Source organism: Pseudonaja textilis, chromosome 1 (assembly GCF_049901715.1).
Source record: "Pseudonaja textilis isolate UNSWEBS1 chromosome 1, rPseTex1.2, whole genome shotgun sequence".
NCBI lineage: Eukaryota > Metazoa > Chordata > Lepidosauria > Squamata > Elapidae > Pseudonaja > Pseudonaja textilis.
Genome location: NC_141990.1, coordinates 260,340,529 through 260,352,884, shown reverse-complemented (window position 1 = coordinate 260,352,884; position 12,356 = coordinate 260,340,529). Strand labels below are relative to the sequence as shown.

Below are 12,356 nucleotides of genomic sequence, written 5' to 3'. Positions count from 1 at the left end.
ATATGTATTTGACTAACATGGCCACCGATCTTAAAAAAAAAACACCTCTATGTGACTTATAACAAGAAAAGCCAATAGAAAAAAAAAAGCCAATAGAACCAAAACCTTTTCTAACACAGTCAGCAAAACCATCCCTGAGCCTGAATCATACCCTAAAAATAGCACTTGTGGCAAGAGCCAGTTCTTATGGTGTTCTGGAAGGCTACAAGGCAGGGGCCTGCTGGATTTCAAAAAAGGGGTTCCCCACAGTTGGGATGGCTATAGAAAAATTTCACTTCCCAAGTCCTGCTAGGTGGCAATATTACCCTCAGGCAGAAGACAGTCCTGCAGATATAATCTGCTCAATGCCAGGTTAGCAAGCTATTAAATAACAAAGTTGAAGAGGCAGTAATGATGAGAGTTTGATTATTCTTCTCTTCACAGAGCAAACTCTGAGGAGAGCAGCAGTAATACATGACTATGAGTGACTATTCTTAGTTAAGAACTCTAAATTAATTTTGTATTTCTTATGTTATCTGCAATTAAATGGCCAAACTACCACCATTTTAATCAGGTATTTTACATGCTGTATATATGTACCTATGTATTTCTAAATGTTCTATTAATACCAGCAAAATATTGATATACTGCCTTACTACCTATTCATTCACAGCAAGCTTTGTAGGTAGATTTTTAATAATTAAAAAGAATCCTAGCAAAATTATATGTAAAAAGTATAAATAGAAGGGACAATTTTCTATCCCTTCTGTCTACATCTTTGTTGTTAAATATCGCTATAATACCCAGGAAGCAGTCTGACTGGAGAAGCCTGCCTTCCAACATTTATATAACTGCCAATCTAAAACCACCCCTAGATGGCCTACAGCCAATAAAACAATATTTACAATCATGACCAACAATTAACAATTTAACATTTAAATCTGATTTAAAAAATCACAACGTATGAGCAGACAATTTGGATCACATCTAATAAAATGAAAACAGAAAGCATTACATAATAATTTATTTCTGTAGTTTGAAGGTAGTTTTATAATTCAATCTTGTATTGCAACCCCCAAAGCAATTAATCCAGGCTGTGCCGCTCACATGGCCCGCAGGAACCCTCCCTGTCCACTCACTCCTTATCTGGCAAACTTGCCTGCTAAGTTGCTATTTTTCCTTTTTTTCCCCCGACCATCAGCTGTTCTGCTGTGCCGGGAGATTTAGATTAGCTAGAAAGCAGGAAATCATTGAATTTCTTGATTTCTAGCTAATCTTTGGATCTTTGGCTCTGCTTTTAAGCAGAATCGAATCTCCCTTAGGACTGAAGGTTCTATTATTCAGTTGCAGACTCAGATAGACAATGGCAGAAATACAGATCTCTAAGTGAATCTGTGATTCTGTGAGCAACTCAATCTGCCTTCCTGCTTTGCCTGATTTTAGGTAAATGTTGGTCTTTTTTATTAAAAAAAATTCAATATTTGCATACATGGTGTGTTATGAGTTAATTTTGTGAGTTTGCTTGCAAGCAAATTTTACGTGACAGACTCAGATAGCTGATGGCAGAAAGACAGATCTCTGAATCTGAGATTCTGTGAGCAACTCAATCTGCCTGCCTGCTTTGCCTGCTTTCGGGTAAAAGTTGCTCTTTTTTTATAAAAAAATCAATATTTACATAAATATTTATAATATTTATACACAAGCCATGCCCAGCCAGTCACATGACCAAGCCACACCCACAAATTAGGCCATGCCCAAGAACCGATTGTTAAGAAATTTGAATTCCCTGTTTGCCTGGACTGTTAGGCCTTAATTGGTAGTTCAGGGGAGTAGTGAAACAGAACAGGCAGAAGTTCTGATTGCTTCCTGTTTACGATCTTTTTTTAAGCTTTGCAAACCTTTAGGAACATCTACACTTTAAAATGCTTTCTGCTGAAATTGTTGGACCCAACCTTTGCCATATCTCTATAGGCCAAGACTGAGTCATGACTGGGGCTAGGGGACTTCCTGATCCGACAGGAAGATGCGTGGCAAAGATTGATAACTCAGTCTCTGGGCAGAAAGGCAGATTCAACTCATATGTGTGGATTCTCCCATAGGAATGCTGGAGAAAAAGAACTTTCTGGTAAGGAGTTTAGGTAAAAAAGGAAAAAGTTTGGGAGGCATCGCCTTAGACTTTACTGTACTGGAAAAACAGATCACATTGTTTTTTTTTAAAAAAACTGAGCTCTTCCATGTGAAGTAGCTGTCTTTTCTTCTGGAAACATCAAGCTTAATTAACATTTCCCTCCCGGCCTTTTGTACTATCAGCACATTTTTCTTATGTAAGCAGAAATTGGATTCTAGGAATTGTTTAAAAATACATAGAAAACATACTGCCCAGGATATAATGCAGTTGAAAAGTACGGAACTAGGCTTAATTATTAATATTAAATATGTTTAATTTCTACCACTAGACTGTGGTTTGTCCAGTATTGTTCTACTGTTGGCAAACTGCCAGCTAGGCTCAAAGCAGGAATCAAGCAGGGATCCAGCCTGGAATTGCTGCGCAGCTCCAAGCAGCATAAGTTTGATCTCCCCCAAGATCTATGAAGCTTTATCTGGTCCTTCACAGGGGAAGACTACCAATCTGGGGAAATTCTTGTAACAGAAGTAAAAGACAATAGATGTTCTCACTTAAGCTATTTATGAGTGGTTCTGGTTGCTTGCAGCTGACATCTACTCTTTCAAATCACTGATGGTAATGAGAGGGCTGGGGAGTTTTGTTCTGCTACTAGAATGACATCAAAAATGTTCAATGACACCCAAGATGATCTGCTAGAAAGGGAGCATTCTGCCTGGAAAACAGCTGTTTTTATAATCAATGATTTATCAATGTAAGGAGGGAGAGGGGATAAATCCCCTATCTTTTCAACTACTGCAAAAGAGCTGCAGGAAACATTAATCTTACTAAAGAACCGTTCATAAATTGGAATGATTTAGCATGAGGAAGATTATATTCATCTTAAACTTCTTCCACAAGGTTGTCATGATGCTGCTCATGTCTGAGTGTGTTCCTCACGCTTATGATAATAAGTGCTATTTTTAGCCTTGTTGAAAGGCAGACACCTGCCCAGAAGTCCCCGCGTGAATTGTACTGCATACACTCTAAGCTTTGTTTTGAACCTTGGATGCATATGGTGGTTTTAGCAATGTATTCAAAATTTCTTTTTGTAGTAGCTGATTTTTGAAGTTGCATCTAGAAAAAGTTTTGACATAAAAACACTCTGATAATTCAGAAATACTGTGCATAGGAAAGCCAACTACTCTGAATCAAGTACAAATAGTGTTGTATTGTTCTTTCAGCTGTTAAATGCACCATTTTGCAGTTCTTCCAGTTCTTCTATGGAAGCCCAGATAATCATGTCTAAAAGGGTCTCATTATTGAGTTTTTTGAAGTCATTTAAGGCTGATTCTGCCTTTGTCAGGAAAGTGATCTTGCTTCTTATCCATACACTTGTGCAAACCTATATTTCCAAATATAGGTTTTGTTGGACTTTAACTCCTATAGTTTTAACTAATATTGCCATGAGAAGAATGAAGTGGCATCCAAACTGGATAACTATAAAAAGCTTTATGTCGGGCTACCTGTGAAGAATGTAACCAAATATCATTTTATTTACACTATGCTTTTCTTCCTCCATACAGAATGTAAGACAGCACCGAAATATCACTGTAAAGAAACAGAATTTAGTCAAGCATTTCAATTCAAATACAGGTAGTCCTCCACTTACAACAGTTCCTTTAGTGACTGTTCAAAGTTACATCATCACTGAAAAAATTGAGTTATGACCGTTTTTCACACTTATGACCACTGTAGCATCCCATAGGCACATGATTTTCATTCGGATGCTTGACAACTGAGTCACATTTATGACAGACGCAGTGTCCCAGAGTCATGCGATCACGTTTTGCAACCCTCTGACAATCAAAGTCAATGGGGAATCCACTTAACAATTGTGTTACTAATTTAACAACTGCAGTGATTCACTTAACAAATGTGTCAAGAAAAGTCATAAAATGGGGCAAAACTCACTTAACAAATTTCTCATTAACAACATAATTTTTGGGCTCAATTGTGGTCGTAAGTTGAGGATTACCTGGACCTCTGATTCTTCTTAAATTGTAAAATGCATGTGGTAATTAAAAATTGTAAATAAAAATGGAACATGCTACAGGTAGTCCTAAACTTATAGCTGGACAACTTAACGACCATTAGAAATTATGACAAATCTCCTTAGAGGTACTTACTACTCATTTTCAAAGTTAGGATGGCCACCCAGGTTCATGTGATCACATTCTGAGTACTTTGCAGAACTTTAGAGCTGTTTGCGGTGTCCTATGGTCACATGACCATGATTTGCAACTTTTTTGCAGATTCCTGGCATTCACTTCTGGTTGTTGGCAAAAAGTGCCCATTAAGGGAAATGAATTCGCTTAACAACTGCCACACAAAATGTAAAGAATTTAATCTAGCCATGTGATGCCTTGACTGTCAACCATAATTCCAAGGTCAATTATTGTTAAGTCAAGAACTACCTGTATTAGGTATGTTTGTCACCTTGAGTTATCTATAAAAGATAATAAAGGCAGAACATAAGAAATCTAAAACAAATTTAATGGCTGCCTGAGCCACTGCACAGTCTGCTGGAGTACAATATATTTCTGTCTCTGGTCCTGTAACTTAGTCATCACCATCAGGAGCGGAGGGGGAACTTCTGTGATGTGACCAGCAGGAAGGAAGCTACAGCAAAAGACTTACCTAACCTAGACTGTATCTTTGCTCTCTTGCCCCACCCTTCCTGCCAGTGACTGGTAAATGACTAACTCCTGCCTTCTAGCCAAAAGAAGTGGAGGAGCTCTTTCTTGACAGCTCCACGTTCTGGTGATGAAGAATTGATTTCATAAAAACTAAATATGGTCATGCATGATTAGTACTGGGAAAGAAGACCCAGAAAATTCCACAGTGTCTAAAACAAAGGAATGTTGGAATAAAGCAATAGCAAAATACATCTGTTTTTAGAAAAACTATATGAACATCCTCTTGAAATCACTAGGAGTCAAATTCAATTCAGAAGATTTTTTTTTAATTGATCAAGAAAAACAAGAATTATACTCACCTATTTCACTGGCAGTCTTATCCAGTTTTTCTTGAGATCTGCTGATAAGAACCACTTTCATTCCTTTTTTTGCTAACTGAGAAAATTTAAAAAAAAATGTAAACAGATTAATTCCAATTCTGTACAAGCTCAGAATCATTATTAAGAATTGCAATTGTGGGTTTGAATCCAAAGATTCTGCCAGAAGGAAACTTGAACCCACTTAATTCCAAATAAGTGTCTCAAATAGAAAAAAAGGCATTTATATACAGATAGTCTTTTGATTTATAATTGATTGCTAAGCAACCATTTAAAATTATGACAACACAAAAAGGAGCTTATGATCATATTTTAGGCAATTGGTAACTGGCTCGCATTTATGACAAAAAATACCGCACAGCAAGCAATGGCTTTGCTTCATGGCTGCTATGATGCTTAATGTGTGTCACAAAAAAGATTATAAACCAAGGTCCAGTTATGTGGTGACCTGCTCGTCCATTATGACTTATGACTGTAATTGCAGAGTTCAATTACAATCGTAACTTGAAAACTACCTGTAGTGTCCAAGTGAACACACCTAATTTAGCTAAGATGAATGATTACTGATCGATTTTGATCTAATGAAGTTTTACACTTGTAAATGAAATCTCTAGATTTTTTTGAATACATATTCACTTGGCCAACCAACAGGCTCACGCATCCCACCCAAATATCTGAATGTAAGTGTATGTACAACTATGTATATACAATATACATAGTTACATATATACAATGGATTGGAAACCAGTAAGTATATACAATGGAAACCAGAACTTTTTCTTTTAAGATTATTGGATAAAGAATGGGGGGGATTGGAACTTTATTATATACGCTGATTGCAGCAAGAATTTTATACGCTCAAAAATGGGAAAAAAAACCATTAGGTTCCATAATGGAAGAATGAATTGAAAAAATGACGGAATTGGCAAAGATCTCCAAGTTAACCACATTAATTAGGGAAACCAATGTAGCTAGTTCTGTTTCCACTTGGAAACCACTTCTGGACTTTTGGGAGATAAATTTTGATTTGTTGTTTTGATGATTAGATATGATGTTATTACAGATTAACTAGTATTTACTGTCTTTATATAAGTAAAAAGCTGAGGTTATTATCTTGTGGTACAATTTACTGCATCAAAAAAATTGGAAGCCACTGCTTTTTGACTTCTTTGCCTTCCCTTCACTGTAACCCCCTTCATTTTTCCCCATTTGCATTTTATGTTAAGAAAAAAAATGAATAAAAAGTTTTTTTTTTAAATGAGCAAACCAAAGATAAACGGGAGAGAAACCAGAAACAACACTTTATTGAAATGAATTTTCCTATTTAAAAAAACTGAAAGATGTTTAGGTAAATGAAACAGGAATTTCTGTTTTGGAAAATTGCTATTTTTTTTTATACAACTAGGTAAAAGTTTCAGTAGAAAACACCAATATTTTTAATTTCTTTTTACACTGAGTACAACTAAAACAAAGCTAGGGTTCTTCTACATACAATCTAGAAAATGGAGTTTCATCTTAACCTTTTATTCAGGCTTGATACAAAATCTAAACATAACTTTCAATGCCTCAGCAAAGTTCAGATCCATTAAAAGAAAACTGTTATGTCACAAATATGTCTATAAGGATATTGGAAGGGCGCAAACCCTAGAGAGAGTTAGCTATGCTTAAGTTTCATAACCACACTCAAATAGACACATGGAGTGGGCAGACAGAGAATAAACATTTTTTAATTGGATTTGATATTTCTGGGATGTGATAAAATGAATGAAACCCTCTAATGTTTATCAGAGAATGGAAAACAGCAAGGATGAAGTAAAAGCAACTTTGCAGCAGTGGTGGGATTCAAATTTTTCTACTACTGGTTCTGTAGGCATGGCTTGGTGGGCGTGGCAGGGGAAGGATACTGTGAAATCTCCAGTCAGAGGTGGTATTTGCTGGTTCTTCGAACTACTCAAAATTTCCACTACCGGCTCTCCAGAAAGGGCGTTGGTACTTACCTGATACGCCCGTTCTCTTTGAGCTGTGAAGAGCATCCAGTAGTGGGAGGTGCTTCAGTCTCTGCACGTCTAGGCTGGGCTTAATTTCTGGAACGCTCCTCCTCCTCCACAGGACTCATCCCCAGCGTTTCCCAATTTTGGAGAAGACAAGAGAATAAACACCCTCGCCCTCAACGCTGATGATTCGTTGGCCGAAATGGGACCCCACCAGATGGAAAAAAACGTGGGGCTGGATGCTCTTCACAGCTCAAAGAGAACGTGCGTGTCAGGTAAGTACCAACGCCCTTCTCCCATGAGCTGTTCAGAGCATCCAGTAGTGGGACATACCAAAGCTTGGCCTGTCCTATGGGAGGGACTCCATCTGGCTTTGAATCCCCCCATGGTCCCTGTGGACCCATTGCAGAACTCTTCTGCCAAAGGAGGCCTCAGCGGATGCAAACACATCTATTTTATAATGCCTAATGAAGGACAATGGAGAGACCCAGGTTGCGGCTCGACAAATTTCAATTATTGGTGCCTGTGTGGCCCATGCTGCCAATGTTGCGGCACGCCTTGTTGAATGAGCTGTTATGCCCCTGGGGATCTGTAGTGACTGAATCTGATACGTTTTCGCTATTGCAGCCCGTAGCCAATGGCCTATTGTGGAAGATGAGACCTTGCATCCCTGAATGTTTGGCTGAAACGATACAAATAAAGCTTCCGTTTTTCTGAAAGTCGCTGTGCGGTTAATATATATTTGCAATGCTCGCCTCACATCAATCCGATGCCATTGTAGTTCCAACCTTTGAGATGGCCTGGGACAAAAGTTTGGAAGTATCAGCTCTTGTGCCCTGTGAAAAGCCAAATTAATTTTGGGTATGAACGTAGGATCAGGACAAAGGACCACTCGGTCAGAATGGAAGACACAAAGGTCTTTTCTGATCGACAAAGCTGCCAGTTCCGAAATACGATGAGCGGAAGTGATCGCTACAAGGAAAACTACTTTATACGTCAGAAATTGGAGACTTGACGTTTTCAAAAGTTTGAAAGGGTACTTAGTGAGTGCAATGAGGACCTTGTTAAGGTCCCAAGTGGGATAACGGTGAACTGTTGGCGGGTGTAAATTTATGGCTCCTCGAAGGAAACTCCATATGCGTGGGTGATGAGAAAGAGACAGTAGACCCTCACAAGTGACAACCGATGCCAAGGCTGCCACCTGCCTTTTCAACGTATTAGGTGATAATCCCTTGTCAAGCCCCTCTTGTAGAAGCTGTAGGATTTGAGCCACTGATGGATAGATGGGATCAGTTTGAGACTTAGTACACCATTTGCAGAAACTGGACCACGTGGCATTGTAAATGCGGGTTGTTGAGGGGCATCTGGCAGCTTGGATGGTGGTGATAACTGTTGGAAAACTTTTAGCTCTTCAGACATCTCCACTCAACCTCCAGAGGTCAGGTGCAACCATTGAGGGTCTGGATGTTGAAAGGGTCCCTGGGTTAGCAAAACCCTGTCCGGAAGAATTCTCCATGGTGTTGATAAGGATAGACTGTGGAGGTCTGCAAACCACGGCCATCTGGGCCAGTAAGGAGCTATTAGCAGAAGCTCCGCCCTCTCGTTCAGCAGCTTCTGGATGACCTTGGGGATCAGAGGAAGTGGTGGGAATGCGTACAGAAGACCCTGGGGCCAACGGCAGCGGAGTGCGTTGAAGTTCTCCACTCTGATTCATGGAAATGAATCTGGGGAGCTGAGAGTTGAGGGGGGAAGCGAACAAGTCTGCCACCGGCTGCCCGAGTCTCCTGACCACCTCTTGAAACAGGGTCGGATGGAGGTGCCATTCTAAATGATCGATCGTGGCCCTGCTTAGCCAGTCTGCCAGTGTATTCGACAGGCCCCAAATGTGTTCTGCTCTGATGGCAAGTCAGTTGCTCTCCGCCCAACGACACAAGCGCTCCACTTCCTGAATGAGGTGTTTCGACTGTGTGCCCCTGTTTGTTTATGTGAGCTTTGGCTGTTACGTTGTTGGTCAATATTAGTACATGTTGGTTGCGTACCTGTGGAAGGAAGCTGCGGAAAGCTAGGTGTACTGCTTGAAGCTCCAGCCAGTTTATGCTGCATGACTGTTCTATGGTGGACCAGTGGCCTTGGGCTGTGAGCGATTGAAAGTGAGCTCCCCATCCAAACAGGCTGGCATCGGTGGTGATGGTAAGTCTGTGTGGCTCTTTGAAGAGGCAACCTCTGTTGATGACTGGTCTGGTCCATCAGAGGAGAGATATGAGGACCTGTGATGGTACCTTGACCTTGTATTTGGAGTTGCTTCGGCCAGAGCGCTGGTACGGGAGCAGGAACCACTGGAGGGATCTAGTACGGAGCCGGGCCCAAGGGATGATAGATATACATGAGATCATCTTGCCTAACAATTTTGATAGTTCAGCTAGGGACACCTTCTTAAGACCCCTGATCTCCTGAACTAATTGCTGAATGCTGTTTTGTCTATCTGGTGACAGGAAAACTTTGCCTTCCACTGTATCTATGACTGCCTTCAGATGGATTGAGTCGATGGTGTTAAATGATTTTTTTTCCAATTTATTGAGAACCCATGTTGTTGTAGGGATTGTAATGTGTTCTGAGTATTTCTGACTGCTTGATGATTGGAAGATGACAAAATTAAGATGTCATCAAGGTAACACTGGAGTCGTACAAGGATATCATAGAGATGAGCAGCTAGAGCTGCAAGAACCTTTGTGAAGGTCCTGGGGCCAGAAGCTAGTCCGAAAGGAAGGGCCACATATTCAAAATGGTGGTTATTATAACAGAATCTCAAAAATTTATAGTGGGAAGGCCGAAAAGCAATATGTAAATACACCTCCGTCAGATCTATAGACGTAAGGACGTCACCTTTTCTGATGCCAAGTAACATAGACTGCAGGGTGTGCATTTTAAACTTGAGATATACTAAGAAACGGTTGAGACATTTCAGATCTAATATTGCTCTCCACCCCCCCAAACTTTTGGTAACAACAAAAAGCTGTGAATAGAAACCCCACCCTCGTTGGTTGGTTGCTTCTGGTTGGATGGCTTGTATATCCAGTAGATGTTGGATAGCTGTTTCCGTAAGATTACGTTTAACCGGATCTCTGGAGAGAGGGCATGACATGAAAACATCTGGGGGAGTAGACTGAAACTCCAGCACAAGGCCAAATCTGATCGTGTCTCTGACCCAGGAATCAGACGTTGAGGAGTCTCATTGGTCCGCAAATAATTTAAGGCGTCCGACAATGGGAGTCGGGTCTAGGGAGTTATCTTGGACTCCGGAAAGACCTGTTTTCTGCTCCTCGAAAGGACCTCTTGGATTGGCCACCCCTTCTGCTCCTCTCCCTGAAGTCGGACCTGTCTGGCTGCTGCCCTGGTCTGAATGATGGGGGTCTCTGGTATCTGGGTGAGAATGGTCCCTGATAAAAGGGCCAAAAGGATCCCCTCTGAAAGGACTGAGGGTTTCTAGAATCTGACTTCCGAAAAAGGGAAGATACAATTTTCTTTTTGTTTCAGGTTTCAATTAGTAGCAGGTCAAGGGAAGGGCCAAACAGTCTGTCTCCCACAGTAGGAGATGAAGCCAGCTTGCATTTGTGCTTAATGTCCTCTTGCCAATGTTTTAACCATAGTAAGCATCGTCGCGCTGTGACATGTGAAGTAAGGGCCCTGGCTGAAAACTTGACCTCATGATAAGTTGCATCAGATGAGAATTCAGCGGCTGCTAAAGTTTAGCAATATCTTGGTGCACTCTAATGTTGGAATTAGGGACATGCTCCCATAAGAGGCGGAGCCATCTGAGAGAAGAATGGGTAAAGAAGGAGGTGGCCGTGGCTGCTCTATGGCCCACGCATCAGACTGATGGGCCCGTAGGGCTAGCTCGGCCCGTTTTTCTTCCGGCTTTAATACCTCCAGCGCTTCACTGGGAATGGAGGAAGACGCTAATCCCACTATAGGTTCGTCTACCTCGGGAGTATTCAAAATTTTGAGAAATCAGAGGCCAAATTGAAATATTTCCTGTCATATCCAGTGGGGGCCAGGTACGCTGCTGCAGATGCCCACTGTTTCTGTACTAGGTCTGAAAACATGTGAGGAACTGGGATCACATCTGCCTCAACTACTGGTTGGTTGAAAATTAGATCTTCTGGTCCCTCTCCTGAAGGAGTTGGAGTGGTAGAAGGGGTCGACTTGTTCAGGCGCGCAATGTTTTTTCCCTTAAACAAGAGAGATCTGAAAAGCTGTGGGCAGAATAAGCCTATAAATACAGGCCCTCATCCTCAGACATCCCCCTTTCTAAGGGGTCCGCTTCCGACAGGGGCTCACTGTCATGTATTGATCCTGATTCAATCTGCTCCATTTGATCAATTTGATCCACTTCTTCTTCCTCCTCCTCCTCCTCCTCTTCCTCCTCCTTCAGCCCTTGGGGGGCGATTCCCCTTGTAAATGTACCTGGGTATAGTGTGGCTCCGACCTGGTCAATGATCTCAGCAATTGGGAATCATAATCAGTGGTTACAGGATGTTCCCTGGTCAGAACTGCGTGTTGAAGACCTGCTGCGATTCCCTGGCGGATTGCCAGCTCCATCCAGGCCTTCATCCTCTCTGGAACTTCCTCTGGAAGAATGTCATCCTGTTGAAGACCAGCAGCCGTTGGAGCGAATGTAGCTTCAGGAGCCCTTCGCGTAGTCAGTGTTCCAGGTAACTGGGCGTGTTGGCTCTGGGGAGCCAAGCTGCCCCTGGCTGAGAGGGAGAGATCTAGGGGGGGAAGAGGGGGGGAAGAGGTAGACGGACCTGGACTGGGGGGTGGAAAGTCCTGTGAGGCCCTGTGCACCCCCCATGTGCACTTATCTGTTTTTCTCATGCTTTATGGTGCCTGTTGGCATCCTTTTCTGAAGCTTTAGAATTCCCTTTAGTCTGCTTAGGTTTGTGCTGAGATTTGGCTTTGACCTTCAAGGTTGAGGTCTGAGAGCTACTACCGCCTGCCATTTTGATTGAAGGAATTACAGTATGCTCGTTATTCAATGCAATACTGTGAAGGCGGTTGGCACGCCCAGGGGCCTGATCTAAGAACAGACCAGTTGCCCTGATGTTTTATTCCCCTTTTCTCTCTAATACCTAGCTATAATGAGTCGTATCTCAGTAATAATATTTTATTGATATTAAATGAATAGATAAATAAAAATGAATTTTATTGA

At 41.4% G+C, this 12,356-nt stretch overlaps 1 protein-coding gene across 1 annotated transcript in view; it reads right to left on the bottom strand.

The window, feature by feature from the left end:
* The window catches only part of HSD17B12 (hydroxysteroid 17-beta dehydrogenase 12), a 70,362-nt gene that overhangs the window by 17,622 nt on the left and 40,384 nt on the right, over positions 1-12,356 (bottom strand). The window contains exon 3 of the mRNA XM_087921390.1: positions 5,139-5,214. Coding sequence (XP_087777516.1) covers positions 5,139-5,214 — 76 coding nt within the window. The remainder of the gene's footprint in view (positions 1-5,138; positions 5,215-12,356) is intronic.